The sequence below is a fragment of the Nasonia vitripennis genome, chromosome 3 (assembly GCF_009193385.2).
Source record: "Nasonia vitripennis strain AsymCx chromosome 3, Nvit_psr_1.1, whole genome shotgun sequence".
NCBI classification, from domain to species: Eukaryota; Metazoa; Arthropoda; class Insecta; order Hymenoptera; family Pteromalidae; genus Nasonia; species Nasonia vitripennis.
In genome coordinates, this window is record NC_045759.1 from 203,508 (window position 1) to 218,228 (window position 14,721).

Here is a 14,721-nt window from a genome sequence, read left to right on the forward strand (position 1 = left end):
CACCTTGCAAGACATTTCGAACGATATATGCGATCTATACTTTAAGCCCTCGCTCGGCATGTATGCAGCATCGGAGCCAATCGACAGAATGCGAACTTTGATTGCGCGCAAAGCGAAGAGGCAAGCGAATCTTTGCCGAAAATTTCGCCAATAACACTTACTTCTCTCCGACTTGGCATATAATGAATTCAATTATAACTCCGCGCGGATAATAATCCCGGGCCAAAGTAATTCCGCTTAAGAAGCGTATTTGAAAGCGAGTCCGGGTAGTTTTTAACTTTCTGCGGGCCTATCCGAACTCTCAAGCCGCAGAGAGATATCTGTAATATTAATAGCGAGCGAGTAACGGTCGCGGACTTCATTGAACTTTTCGCACCGAGGACTTGGGCTCTGCCGCAGACGACCTGACTGGCCTTATTAAAAGCGCGGCATTACCGGCTGGAATGTGTCTTCCGTGCGTCTATATTATTTGTCGCTGGCGGACGCGTGGCGCGGAAAAGTTCCATAATGGATGGACCCATCTCGTTATTACCGGGCGCTGTATTATTTCGCGCGACGATGAGGCTCTCTCTCTCTCTCTCTCTCTCTCTCTCTCTCTCTCTCTCATTACTCGAAATGACGCCTCTGCAGGTGATAATAACGCGGCCGAGTTTTCTTGATTAAAATGTTTTATTCATTCTTGAAACGAACGGCTGTCCGCGACACGCCCCTCTCGTGCTTTGTGTGTGTGTGTGTGCGCGCGCGCGCTTGATTTTAAGGGCTGATGTTTGGCGCCGCGAGCGATCGATATACTTAACCTCGTGCGCGAGAACGCCTCGCGAAAATAAGCAGCGCGTTGAAAATTTTCCAATGCCGCGAAAACTATGCGGCAGAATGCGCGGAATAAATGTGTGAAATTAAACGCGCGCGGCGGCATAATTAATCGGGCCGCCAGGACGGGACGATGCTTTATTTTTGTGAAACTCGAAACATTACACACATTACACCGAGTGGCCACGGACAAAGTTTAAATATAATTCCAGTTGGATTTATTCAAATTGCGGCTCGAGAGCCAGCGACGGAATTACAATGCTGCGCGAGCATGCCTGACAAAACCGTGTTGTCCCTCTCTCTCTCTCTCTCTCTCTCGCGGGTGCGATTCAAGTGCATGCGCGCACTCAAATATCAAAGCCAAGCGTAATTTAATACGGCTTTAAAAGGGTGTAAAGCTGGATCTTTATGGCTGAAGTGCTTTGCGGAATGAATAACGAATTATATTATAAAGGCCTCGGCGAATTCGCGTGGTACGTTTTATTCGAAAACATTGCTCGTGGAAAAAGAAGTAAGATAGATTTTTTCAACGCTGCCCATTGTTTCGTGACAGGCGCCCGCGCGGATTTATCAGCGCATAGATCCTTTCTAGCTGCAGCCCGCGCGTCATCGGCCGCATACGCGCCTGTCTCGCTCTGCGCCGCTCTCGATTCGTCGTCCGGTTTTATCTATGTCCGGCACACTGGCCCGCACTCGTCAATCGTCATTCATTTGTCAGCCGCGGCGAGAGAGCTAGTCCATCGGGAGCATCGATTCCGACGCGACAAATCCGCAGAGTCGACTTGGAAATATATATACGTCTCACGCCGTTTTCGGCCGTGCAGCGTTCCGCCCCCCGCGGGAGCATTAGTACAAGTAGTACCTACGCGCGATTCAGTTACCTCGCGAGGCTATCGGATATCGGAGTTGAAAATTTACGCAACACTCGGCCGGATCTGCGGCGAAAAAGGCGGAAGCTCGAGTCAACTCTAGCCATTCCAGCTATTCCTTTTCCATCTTCGCTGTTGAAAACCTCGCAGCCCCGGGAATTCCGGGCTTCGCGCTGCGCGTCACGCCCACTAGTAGACACAAAGCGGCTGCAGCGGCGTGCAGAGCGAGAGAGAAAGGGCATAAATAGCGCCGCCGGATGACAGCGATAAACGATTTATCGGTGGAGAATCTCGACTGGAATGTGTGACGACGGAAAAATGAGCCCCTGGATTTATCGCGGCTGGAATTCTCGAGCCGAATGCAGGCGCGTAATTGAATGAGAGAGATTGAGAGAGAGAGAGAGAGAGAGAGAGCTTTTTTGCGCCTGCGGCGATTGTTTTTATCATCTCGATTATGCGAGGCGTGATTTGACGGGCGGGCGCGGCTCGAAAGTGCTAAAAAGCTTTTGATGGCCGCGAATTTTTGAATGACCCATTATTTTCTCCCAGCTTTCACGAGTGCCGCGCGCAGCTGCGTTATTCCGAAATTGTGCATTAATAACTCTGCACGTTGCGTTATGTAAATGAGTGTTCGAAATTGTTGCCGCGCAGCAAGGAGACAGCGTATGCAGCTGTTCTCCGCAAAGACCACCTCCCTTGAAGCTGATTTCGATTGCTTTCCGGCTGACACAAGCGTGCCCCACTGAATTAGCTGCACGGCTATGTCCCCATTGAGCATCGCAACGTTCGCTGCGATTCGCAGGCTAATGAAGTTGCTTCTCATAGTTCAGAGTATGCAAATATAATTGATCAGTCGCTCCTGGAAGTCGGAGGAAGCCTGCGATAATGCGAATAATTTAGCCTCGGGCTTTTTAAATTCATCATCGCGCGGACAGGCTCGATCGAATGCACGCCGTATTGCGTCTGTTTGCCGGGCGGGCGATAAATATCCCGCATGTTAATTTCGTAAAAGCAGCATGGAAAGGGACGCGCGGACAACGCGCGTATCGAGGGATCGCGCAGCGGATTTTTAGGCCGATTTCGCTAATGATATTTTATCGCAGTGCTTTGATTGTTCGCGCGTTCGTTTATGCGAGCTCGAGCCATTCATCGAGGATCGTATTTAGCGCTGCAAACGCAGGCTCGTCCATCCACAAGTGGCAGCGCGCCACTTGCTCCCGCAGCCGAATTTCCAACTCGCGCTCATCCGAAAACTCGACCTAGACTGGCCGTTCATTTCTTTCACCGTCCGAAATTGACTGCAATGGTCTCCTTTTTTTTCCCCGATGGGTCGATGGATCAGGCTGCCTGATTTAGCAGCTCAAAAAGGAGATTATGCCAGACGCATAATCGGCGCCTAATTTCTCAAAACTAATAACCTCGAATCTCCGCGCGAGCTGCAAAAAGGAACTCGCTCCGAGTATTTTCATTAGCGCGCAGTTTTACCTAAGACGGTGAAGATGGAGAGGGGTGAAATAAAAGCGAGGGAAAAACTTACCTCGAGTACCTGGCGCACTCGTAGACTATCTCCGGCGTGGTGTGCGGCGCCCGGATTCGCGGATAATTGCAGCGCCGAAAGGAACTGAAGTAAGCGTCCGCTTTGCCGAGGAGCTTTCCCTGCAACACAGAAAGAGTCGCGCATTAATGCACGCGAGTGTGGACTGTGGAGTCCTTCGAGGGCCTCGCCTCGACTCGCTGCATCCGTGTAACCGCGTGAGCGGCTGGATATGGGCGGCGTAGCTATATAGCCGCGGATGCAAACGAAGGAATTGTAATGCGATTACGCAGAGGCTGCCGCCGGAAGATTCTCCAACTTCTCGGGGGTCCCCGGCGCGCGGAAGTGCCGAGGAAGAGAGTTCGCCGGCGCTTCTTCGGCTGCTTTACTCGGGTTATTATATTCCTTTTTTGCGGGCCGCGAGCCCTGCTTCCAAAAGTTTTGATGCATGCTCCCGGTGCAATGGCTGTCGCCATGGTGACCGAGCAGGCCGGGGGAATCGAATGTTTGGCTTATTGAATTAGGCGCGTAAGCGCACGTGAGCGGAGAAAAAATCTCCGCTCTGCGGCCGGAATACGTTACACTGCGCTCGCGCGCGCGTTCGCATATTTCCCGTGCAACTTTTTAGTCAGCCGACGCGGTGGCAGCAAACAAACTACCCGGGTCGGGGGCGAAAAAATCACACGGAGCGAGAGAAATATCGCCGCAACTCGGAAAAAGCATATATATCACGCATCTCGGGCCGGATAATTAATACCGGGCGAACGCTCGAACAGTACGTCCTTTGATACGGCGATACAGCGATGCAAAATCGCGACGGGCATAAATATTTAGCTGGGCAACCTCATGAATAAACGTCAAAGGAGAATTAAGCTGAAAGTCTGCTTCATCAGTCCTCAAAGGGCGATTGTTGCAGTCTATCAACTCTTTCCCTGCAACAGCCGGCAAGGCGAAATTATTCAGGTTCCGAGCATTTATACAAGATTCAATCAGCTATTCCCTTTGACCGAAAAAGCATCAACTTTTTCGCGCGCGCGCCTGCTCTCGCACTTCCATTTAACTAAGTGCTTTTGTATGAGCTGCCGGCGCTGCAGGACGGCCGGGACGGAGGGGAGAGAAAAAAAGCCCCCGGAAGGGATGAGAGCCGAGCGCTCGCTCGTCTTCTTTACGAGTGTATCGGAAGCGTTAATCGCGCTCCGCTGACGCTGCTGCTGTTTGTCATAAATTGGCTCGTTTTACTCTCCTTAATACAACCGTTGTATATCAAGTTTTCGCCGCAGTTCTCTTTTCGCTCTCTCTCTCTCTCTCTCTTGCTCGGATTAATGCAAATTTCATGGCGCAGGCTTATGCATTTATTCATTCCCGTTTCCTTGCGCTGCTCCAAGTGTTTCCAAATACGCCCGCTCCCGCGCCTTTTTCCCGTTCAACACGCGGCTGAAATATCTGAAAAGCGCGCGCGCGCGCGCGTTTTTTGCCAAGAAAATAGAGGAAGGGCTTGTAATTGCCGGGGCGGCGGTTGAGTTAAAAGCGCTATGTGTATTTAATGAAACAACGCGCGGAGGGCTGCTGCGCGCGCATACAAGTCTTGGCATTACAACTGCAAGAGCTGCCAGTAGTAATGCATGAGCTATAGTCAGCCGTGGTCGGGCGCTTTGCTTTAATCCGGGTTTGCACAGCTGAAAAAGTTCGAGTCCGCTTTTTCTGAGCCGCTCGCATCGATTCCATCTTCTCTCGATCAAACACTCGATGGGTCGAGTGATTTCTCGCTGCGAGCATCCGTCAAGGTATCAGTTATGCTCCACGAGCTATGGATTTGTATTTGCGTGTGCACTGTGCATTTGTTCTTTGTATTCACGAGCATGAATTAACGCGCATTACAAATGCGTAAGTGCAGCGTACCCAGCATAATGTGCGTTAAATTTGATCCGACGAGTTGATTGACGCGACCGAATAAAACCTTATTCTATTCTAACGTCCGGTGGCATAATGCTCTCTGCGCTGCGAGTATTAACTTTAATTTCCAACGCTGGCATTATTGTAATTCCCGGGATTGAAAATTCAGATATTCCACGCTGCTCTCGTATACCTATAATAAGCTGCTTAATGTAATAATGCGTATATTATCATTCGCTACGCACTTAGTCGCTGTCGAATACATCGGATTATTCCACATGGCTCATGAGTTATTCATCGCGCGGGCCACCGAAAATCTAAGCTTATATCTTCGATATAACGACTCGGAACGGCTCGGCAGTGCCGAAAAATGGCCGCGCAATGAGCTCGTTGTCGCGGCCCAGTCAGATCGCTTGAGCTACTTTCGCCAGCCCCGAGAAACAGCAGCTTGATTGAGCCGATAATGCAGACCGAACAATTCGCGAGCTTGTTTTGCGCTGGCGACGCCGTCTTCCGTAATAACGCGATATTGTGCGCGGGGGCTGCTTAGCACGCATGTACATCGCGGTTTTCTGCGCTAATGCGATGCTCCCTGACGCTGCCGCTGCTGATTATGATGAGCGAGACCGGGCGAGGCTGGAATTCCCGCAGCGGCTAAGGAGAGGATGGGGAATCCAAGCAGGGCTCTCGCGCAGCTTGAAATTATTTTCCACGAGCAGTCGTAGGGAGGGGTCGAGGGAGGAATTCGGGCATCATTGACTTTCGAGCTAGCGCGTTGTCGATAATTCCTGCAGCGGAAAACTCGCGAACAATCGGCAAACAATAATTAAATTCAGCGTTTCCCGCGTGCGGTTTCGCCGACTTGGAAGAGCTTTTGAATAAGTCGCGTTATATTTCGAGTGCGGCCGAATTAATATTTACACAAAAGAGAGGGCCGACGGCCACGGGAGCGCGGCCCGTGAAAAGATTAAATAACTTTGCGCTATCTCGTCCGCCCCACTTTCCTCTAATCAATTTCAAATGTCCCTTCGCCGCGGCGCGGCGGCCGGGCAAACTTCGCGACTAAAAGTCAAGCCGCGCGATAAATCAAGCAACTACACTGAAACTAAAATCCCGGCTCGCGCGCGCTTCCTCTCTATATACGTCCGTGCGCGGAAAAAAACTTTTCGTCGGAAAAAACGCCGGGAGAGGATCCCCGCTGCGGCCGCGCGAGAAGCTTCAAACGCGCGCCGCCCCGACGATCGATCCTCGCGAGTGGCCTCGCAGTGAAATAAAAAAAGCGCCGGGGACGGGCAAAAGCGGAAATAATCCGCACTTGGCCGCCGCGTATAACTCGCCTACGATTATCGCCGCGGCAATATTTTTATCGGCGAACGAGATGGAAAGAGCGGAGCGCGCTGTGGCTCGATCGTTACGATAATTTAATTTGACTGGCAGATGTTGCCGTTCCCGGTGCGCGAGCGCGCGAGCGCCACACGAGTTCGGAGCTAATACTCGCGCGAAGCGGCAGCTGCTTGTTATAGTCGCGCGCGGCGCGGTTGTATCGTCGAGGTAACAAACGCTGCCGGTTCCACGGGCTGCGTGCGGGGACTTGATTATTCTCCGGCCAACTTGGAGCGAAGCGTCGAATCCCTTTTTCGAGATGCAGTCGAGACGTGCCGTGGGATGTGGGTCGAGCGTCCGCCCCAGCCGCGAAAGGGCAACCTCTTGCTCCCCGTTAAATCTCGGCGAAAAGTCCGCAGCCGTAGCACATACAGTAACGATTACACGCCCTCCCGCTGCAGAAAAGTCCCGTATTTACAGCTAATTGCAAACTCGGCGCGCATTCCGCCCGTGTGGGAAGGTACGCTCTCGCCTTGCGCGCGGCAGCTCGCCTCGTATTAAGACTGATGCTGTCTCCTCGGCGCGCGCGCGCGACATTGTTCCAGGCATTGTCCTGGCTTTGCGACGTCGCTGCTCGTGTTCTTAACTCTCTCTCTCTCTCTCTCTCTCTCTCTCTCTCTCGTCCTTTTGTCGCGTCTTTCGCTTGTCTGTTTAGGGGAAGCGAGAAAGGTCGACGCTCCCTTCGACGTCTTGGGGGAGTACAATTTCTTCCGTCGAGGGTACCGGGCAAAGGGCGATATTACAATCGGCGGAATTAGAAACGCAGCCTCGCGCGGCGCGCATAGAGGTTTAATTGAATCCGCGGTGGACCCGATGCAGGCGCGCGATTCGGCGCTCGGCTGTCGTTCTTTTGTCAGCTCATTATGTCGAGTACGGCGGCTGCATCGACGGGCCGCGTCGCCCTCGGCATGGAATAATTACGTCGGACTGAGCCGCTATCGATATGCGCTTGCCGAGAGCGGGAGCGACGACCTTATCGCGAGATCTTACTGATTCGCGACGCGCCGATGTACGCGAGCGTTTATCTTGTCGACTCCTTCGGGGACGAGCGAGAGAGATAGAGAGAGAGATAGAGAGAGAGAAGCTCATCTTCAGCGCGCTCGGCTGATTGGACTTTTTGCCGCTGATTGAGTCGGCGCTCCCCGGAGCTTTTCCTTTTTCAAAACCATCGAACGCAGCCGCCGCACGGGTATAACGATAGCGGAACTATTCAGCGGAGCCCGCGGGTTAATGGCTAATGTAGAATTTACACGTAGCGCAGACAGAGCCGAAGCCATAATCAGCGCGCGAACGTGCGTTTCTGTTTGCGAGCGTGTTCGATTGCGGCCAACTGCTGTAAATTTTACGCATCCCCAGGTAACCCCGAGGCGCGCTGTATACTTTGTGCCTGACCAAGTCCGATTATCCCGAGCGTTTTCCTCACCCCCGGCTAACGACTTGATACAAAAGACGGCGCTCGATGGCAATGATGAGAATATCATTGGACGCGGGCGCAATATCCTTCTTCCTGCCTTCTCTCCGCCTTTCCAGCGCGCGCGCGCGCAACTTATGTTTTTCGAGAAATTTTTTCGTCCCCGCCAAATCTCGCGTCCTACTTATGGCGGCTTTGTTTATTCGGTAACGAGGTAAGTTTTTTCCACGCCGTTGCGCCCGCCAGCATTTGAATCCTCGCTGCAGCGCGAATAAGCCGACGGGCTGAATCGGGGTCACGCGTTCTAAAGAGGCGCGCGCTGGCTGGGCCGGTAATTGAGGCCGGAATAAGAGGAGGGACGACTGGACGAGTTGACTGCCGAAGGCGTTGGGCATGCACGCGCAAATTCAGCGCGCATCAAGTCTGCTTAAGCCGAGGCCGAAGAACGTATTAATTACGAGTGATGTCGCTCGCGGCCGGGCCAGGGGGTTCTGCTTGCAGCCCCGAAAATTTGCATGACCTCGTTCGCCGCCGGGAGCTTATATACGCACTGCCGGCGCTAGTTTGTACGCCTTTCGCGCCCCCGTAGCGCGTATACCCGCATACCCGCATGTGCGCGCGGGGCTAATAACCGTTACTCGTCGAGCTGCTGCAGGAGCTGCGGGGTCAGGTGCGCGTGAAAAAGCGCCGCGCGGGCATTCGACTTGCGGCACGCATCTCTGGCTCTCTTTGACGGAAAACGAGGCGCACCGTAAGCGGCAGCTCTGAATCGGCCGCGTTCGATCTGCCGCGCGTGTCAGGCAGGGCGGGACTGAGACTCGCGCGGCAACTAACGATCCCATTAATTCGCACTTATCGCTTGACGCGCGCCGAGATTAACTACTCAAAGCGCTGCACGCTCGAGCCCAATTAATTTCGCTGCTCTCGGCTGCTCTCTCCTGGGAGTGCGATTTGCCCCGGCATGATCGATCCTTCGTTCGTCTTGTTAAGAGTACTAGGGCCGATAGATGACAGACAGGTCTATCGCTCTCCGGGCAGCCGGCCGAATAATGCGCAGTTCGACGTTACGTCCCGCAACGAAATTCGGTCGAAAAATGAAGCAGCGCGACGCCACTTTCCTCGAACCGCCAATTTCCCTAATGACCGCCCTGCTCGAGCCGCGAGATACGCTCCTTATGAAATAATCGAGCGCGTTTCTCTCGCTCGTTAAGAGAGAATGTGACACACCTCGCGGGGCTGCCTGGTAAAAGGGGAAAAGGCCCTTCCGAGAAACGCGCCTTATTTTTCGTCTTGCGCGCAGCAGCCGCGAGAGATTTTTTGCCCCTCCCTGCTTGCGGTGCACGCATTTCGGCGCGCACAAAGGAGGCCAGTCGGCGCCAACGTCTAATTGGCCGCGTTTGCCGCTCGCGACTCGCGACACCAGCGCTCGACCCGTTTTTTCCTCCGCGCACGACGTGACTAAAATTCCTAGTCGTCGCCGGTTCCCAGAGCCGCGCATGTAAAGTTTTGCCGGATCCGAATGGCGCTTTTGTCGCTGCCGCTGCAGCCCTGCAAAGCTCTCCAGATGTATTCGAACGGCTTGCCTATTATGGCCGGGTTCTTTGTGCAGCGAAAGAGTTATGCGCCGCACAGTGCAGCTGAGGCTTTTCGAGAGCTGCCTCGATAAATCGGCCGCGGCGCGGTCGGTTCCGATCGAGAATATCGGGATCGCTCTGCCGGCCTATAGTCTGGAACAAGGAGCAATTAATATTAATCAAACTTTCGCAGACGATAAAATCTCTCTCGCTCAGCTCAGCTGCGAGTTGCAACATCTCGTTACGAAACGGCTCGTTATTTTTGTATTTTCTGTTTATTGTCCCTCTGCTCTCGGTGCGCAGCTCGTAACGACCGCAGGCGGGAGGAAAGTCTCTTGAAAACGTCGCTCTCGCCCGGAGAGCGGCGCGATAAAGTAAAACGAGTGCGCGCACGCGAGAGGTCATCGAAAAAAATTCTACTGCTCCTATACTGCTCGTACTGCTCTCGGCTGCAGCGGGCGGCAGGCGGAAGGCCGATTCTTCGTGCAGTAGGAACCGCGTAAGCGCAATAGCAGCGGACGACTACACGCCAGCCCAATCTCGTTAGGCGTGAAAATGCAATTTTCGTCGAGCGGAGGAAAAAGTTGCCGTGTTCCGTTTGGATGGGCCGACATAATATAGCCCCCGAGGGGAGCTTCGGGACATTGAGCAGATCGAATTTTCGCTGGGAATCGAATGAGATTCCTCGCGCTCGCGAGCAGCGTGTCTTTCGGATCGACGGAGCGCGCGTGAAAATTCGTGCCCGTGAAAGTGCTCGCTCACCTGGATCCAATAGGGCAGGTAGAAGCCGGTGCAGGCGAGTATCGAGGCCAGCGTGGAGAGGGTCACCCAGAAGATGCAGAGGCCCGTCATGATGCGGCTGCCGCTGGCAGGGGGGCACTCGTCTCGCCTCTTCGCGCTGGCGACGCGCGAGCCTGCCTGGCTCATTATCGGCGCTCCCTTGCCGAGGACGCCGCCGTCCTCGATGGCCCGCCGCGCCGCCGCCAGCCGCAACCTTCCATTCTTCGGCTTCCTGTCAATCTTGACGTCTCTCTCGCACTCCGTTCCTATCCTTCTTATTCCTGGCCCGCTGCCGCTGCCGCCGCGATTCGCGCGTCCGCTGTAAGAAGCCAAAGTTCCGAGATGCATCTGCGGATACTCGTTATACTTGCAGGCTACTTACTCCTACTTAGCCGCTCTTCTGGAGGAGGAAAGTTGCCACTGCCGAGAAACTTTTTCTGCTCCAATCACTTTTCCGCGCGGTGTCGGGCTTCGGACTCGAGTTGCCCGGGAAATTTCAATCGACTGCCGCGAATGAAACTTGCCCAATGAAACTTGCGCGCACAGTCCGGACACAGGGAGAAAAGTCCATCCGCGCACTCTGTCACACTGCAGTCGCGAGGGAGAAGAAAGAAGCCTCGCGCTAAACTCTCACTGCTTCTTTCTCTCTCCGCGGCGGGCCGACAAAAATAAACCCGCGGCTCGCCGGCCGAAAATAGCCGGAGAGCAGTATCCTGCCTGCGGGCTTTATTTACGTCGCGCGATTCGACGCGTGGGTCGAGAGAGCGACCCGAGGCCGATGCTGCACGTGGAGAGAGAGCGAGAGAGAGAGAAAGAGAGAGAGAGAACCCGCGTCTGCGAGTCGCGACGTGTCGCTGCTGGAGCTGCGTGGAGGAGCGCGCGCGCGGCGCCGCGTCGGGATAGCGACTGGCGCGACTGAGCCCCGCCGTGCGGCGGAAGCTGCGTCGCGCGGTGGCGCTCGCGGCTCGCGCCGCACATCTGCCGAGGCGAACGCACGCGCACTGCGCACTGCGCTGCGTTTCTCTCTTGTTTTTCACCGAGCTTTCTCGATTCAATTTGTTTTTTACCCCCGACGCGGCGTGTGCAGTCTGAACGATATTGGCTCGATTGCGGATTTTGATAATATTCTCCCGCGCGTATCTTGATCGTCGATAAAAAAAAAAAAAAAAGAAACAAACGCTTGTAGCGAAGGGGCTTTGAAAGAGCGAGCACACACAAATGACTTTCGGATAATGAATGGAAGAAGCAATCGCTCGGCAAATGACAGGCCCGAGCATGCGTCTCTGTGTAGGTAAAAAGAAGCAGGCCGCGCGAGAGAAGGTTAATGCTAAAGATAAAGAGACGGCTCTGCGCAAATGCGTCTCTCTCTCGCGTTCGGAGCGACGCGGCGCGCATTCGAATGACTCTCGGCTGATGAATGCCAAAAGCAATTATGGCGAGTATTTCAGAGCAAAGTCGCGAAAATTGCGTTGCCGCTGCTCGCGACGTCGAGGGGCGAAACGGTTTGCGACGGAGGTGAACAATCGAGTAGAAGCGTTTACGAAAGTTCGGATCGGAGTGGCTCGCTCCGGTCGCGCAAACGAATATAGCTAATCGGACCCGATTGGCTTCGACGGGCAAATCGCGCACTCGTTTCCCAGCAGCCGAGCTGCATAACTCCGAGACGCGCACACGGGCGCGCGTATCGAGCGAAGTAGCAAAGGTGCCCCCGAGGGCGGCAGGCGGCAAAGATAACCGGGGCCGGCGCGTAACTCGAGTCCAGTCGATGCGAGGACGCGCGCGGGAGTAGCTCAGCGGTCGCCGGCTACTTCTGGGATTGCCGGGACCTCCGGGGCTCTGGAATTCCGCGAACCGAGGAGCTGCGCGACCGCCTGCAGTTAATTTTGATACGCCGTATGCAGCGCTCCCGAGACGAATTTAATCAAGAGTAATTGCAGTGACTTTGAATCGAGGCTCCGCTCGAACCGCGTCGCTGGCGCGAGGCTGTCCGTAAGTGAGCTCATACGGATAACGCGGCCGGACCGGCGGGCGAGCAGCCGAAGCCGAACAGCCGATAACCCGCCGGTGGATTACAGCCGAAGGTGAGAGCCTCGTACGCGCGCGAGGAGGAGTCGAGAGCCCCGCGGCTTATCGGCGCGCTGCGTGCGCTGGTCCAGTCGAGACTCGGCGAGCCATTGACGAGGCCATTCGACGATGCTGACCGCAGATATGCCCTCGCGCGCTACTCCGCGCGATAGGCGCAAAAGAACAAAGGGCTTGGCGCGCTCGCCAGCGAGGTTTCAATATGCGATGGGGCGGCTGTTTTTTCGCGGACAAAGCTTTTCGCCCGGTTATTGTGTATTCGCGAGCTATCATTTCCCGAAATGCCTGCAGCTTGGATGGATCTGACGATGACGATCCGATGTATGCGCGACGCGTGTGGCTTCGTTGATAGTTCCAACACAGGCGAGCTTGAAAGCTCGCTGAGTGCAGTCGGATTTGTTTTGCGTCTGTGTTTTCCAGGATTTTCATGAACGGCCCGCGTATCTATGATTTAGCTCTGGGCTTTTCGCCCGATTCCGCGAATGCTTGCGGACGTTTTAATTCTGTAGCCGCGTGCAGCTGCTCTCCTGGAAAGATGGAACTAGCGCCTTGCATCGCTTTGCGCATAAGGCACGACCGCTGACGCTCGCGCTTCGCAGTGTTATCCTGTTTTTTTTTTTCAATATTGTTGTCAAAGTTTTGATTGCTATTCTTCTGGCGGTCATCAACGCTATCGTCAAAACTACTGGAAAATTAGTAACTTATTTGTATTTCTATCAATTATTTATTTTTGTTTGTAGATATTCTTAAAATATATCTTATTTTAATTTTATTCTATTCTAATTTCAGATAAATAATACAACACTTTTGTATCGCAGTTTTCAAGAGGAAGTAAACAAAAGGATGATATTTCGTTTGTAGGATTTCAATTAGAATATTAGAAAATTGATTGTTTAGCTATTTAGCATAGTTTAGGGGGATGTAGTAAGCTACTTAGAGCTTTTCTTCAATCTAAGCAATTTTATTTATTGAGTTTAGGTTTTTCTAGTTCACTATATACACTTGAATTTTGAAAGTGAATTGTACTGATTCAGCTTAAAAGATTTAATTAATATAGCGTACGTCGTTATACGATGCCAAGTTACACGGATTGTATTCGGTAAAAAGTTGTATTTTGAAAATGTTTACAACTTTTACATTTAACATTTTCATGTAAAACGTAAATCCGTAATGTTTTATGGCAAATAATTGGTTTTTAGCTGTAAAAAATCAATTTTAGGCTGCAAACTCGAGTTCTAAGCATTTTCATGGTTTGACGTTAATGGGAAAAAGTTAGTAGTATTTTTCAAAGATCTATAACTTTTCGATTTAACTTTTTTTTGTAGAATGATTTTGTAGCGATTTTTGGAGGTGACCGCATTCTGCGTATACGTGCAGGATCAAGCCCAAAATAAATCTGTCAGCTTAGTATTACGAGGGGAGCTCGCACACAAATTTTTAGCCCGATTGATTAAAGCCTTTCCGAGATAAACGCATCACAGGAAAATTTTTATTAAAAAAACGCTAAAAATCGAACAAATTGTGCCCGCATTTGAAAACGACGTAGAGGATCGGGATTCAGAAAAAAAAAATAGTTTTTTATCATTTCAGCCCGATCGGTCGAAAATTGCGTGAGATATCGCATCTCGCACATTTTTCTTCCGTGTCGCGGTCGTGCCTAAAAAGGCCGAAAGGAGAGCCGGAAGGTATGGAAAATCGAATGAAAAAATGGACGATCCCATACTGATAGGGGGACTGCATCTGCGCGCGGATAGTCCGAGCGCGCTCGTATTCGAGGCAACGGCCCGATAAAACCGAGGGGCTGTTGTGCGTTTTTGCAGCCGCTGCAGTGCATACTGCATATACATACTGCTGTACATTCTATTATCGTCCGAGCGAAAGAGGGAGAGAACGCGAACAGAGAGCGGGACTCGAGGAGATTTATTAAAATTTGCTCTGCTACCAATGCATTGATATTGCGAGCATGCGATACTCCGTATAATGATGCCGCTTGCTTAATAGGCTCGATGGCCTCTGCGCAGGGCTAGAGGCATATGGGCTCGCAGAGTCAGCGCCGTGGCAACATATTGCTATTTTCCCCGATAAACCTTGGCAGTATTTATTGAAAGAATTTCCCGAATATACCCGGCACGTTGAAATGGAACACGTGTATCGCATCCGCGTTCTACCTTTCGATGTACTTGGAGTGATTAAAAGTAAGCTGAAATGCTTACAACTGAATGGAATTTCTCGGATAACCAAAGCCAGCAGAGCTCGCGCTCGGTAACAAAACAGCCGTTTTCCAGACAAACACCTGCAGGATAACAAAGTTTCAGCAGCCCGGTTATTTGGCCGGACAGTTAGCCCCGCCTTTAAAAAAAAGCGAGCTCTAGTTCCGCGGAAATT

At 52.5% G+C, this 14,721-nt stretch overlaps 1 protein-coding gene across 3 annotated transcripts in view; it reads right to left on the minus strand.

Moving 5' to 3' along the window:
- The window catches only part of LOC100119616 (LHFPL tetraspan subfamily member 6 protein), a 124,037-nt gene that overhangs the window by 6,989 nt on the left and 102,327 nt on the right, over positions 1-14,721 (minus strand). For 2 of the 3 annotated variants that reach the window (XR_004227144.2, XM_016983994.3), the window contains exon 6: positions 3,217-3,335. Coding sequence is in view for 2 of the 3 variants with exons in the window: in XM_016983994.3 (XP_016839483.1) it covers positions 3,217-3,335 (119 nt within the window). In the remaining variant the exon portion in view is untranslated. Of the gene's footprint in view, positions 1-3,216; positions 3,336-10,236; positions 10,574-10,636; positions 11,176-14,721 lie in introns of those variants that run through there. The other variant, XM_003425713.5, reaches the window with a different exon arrangement.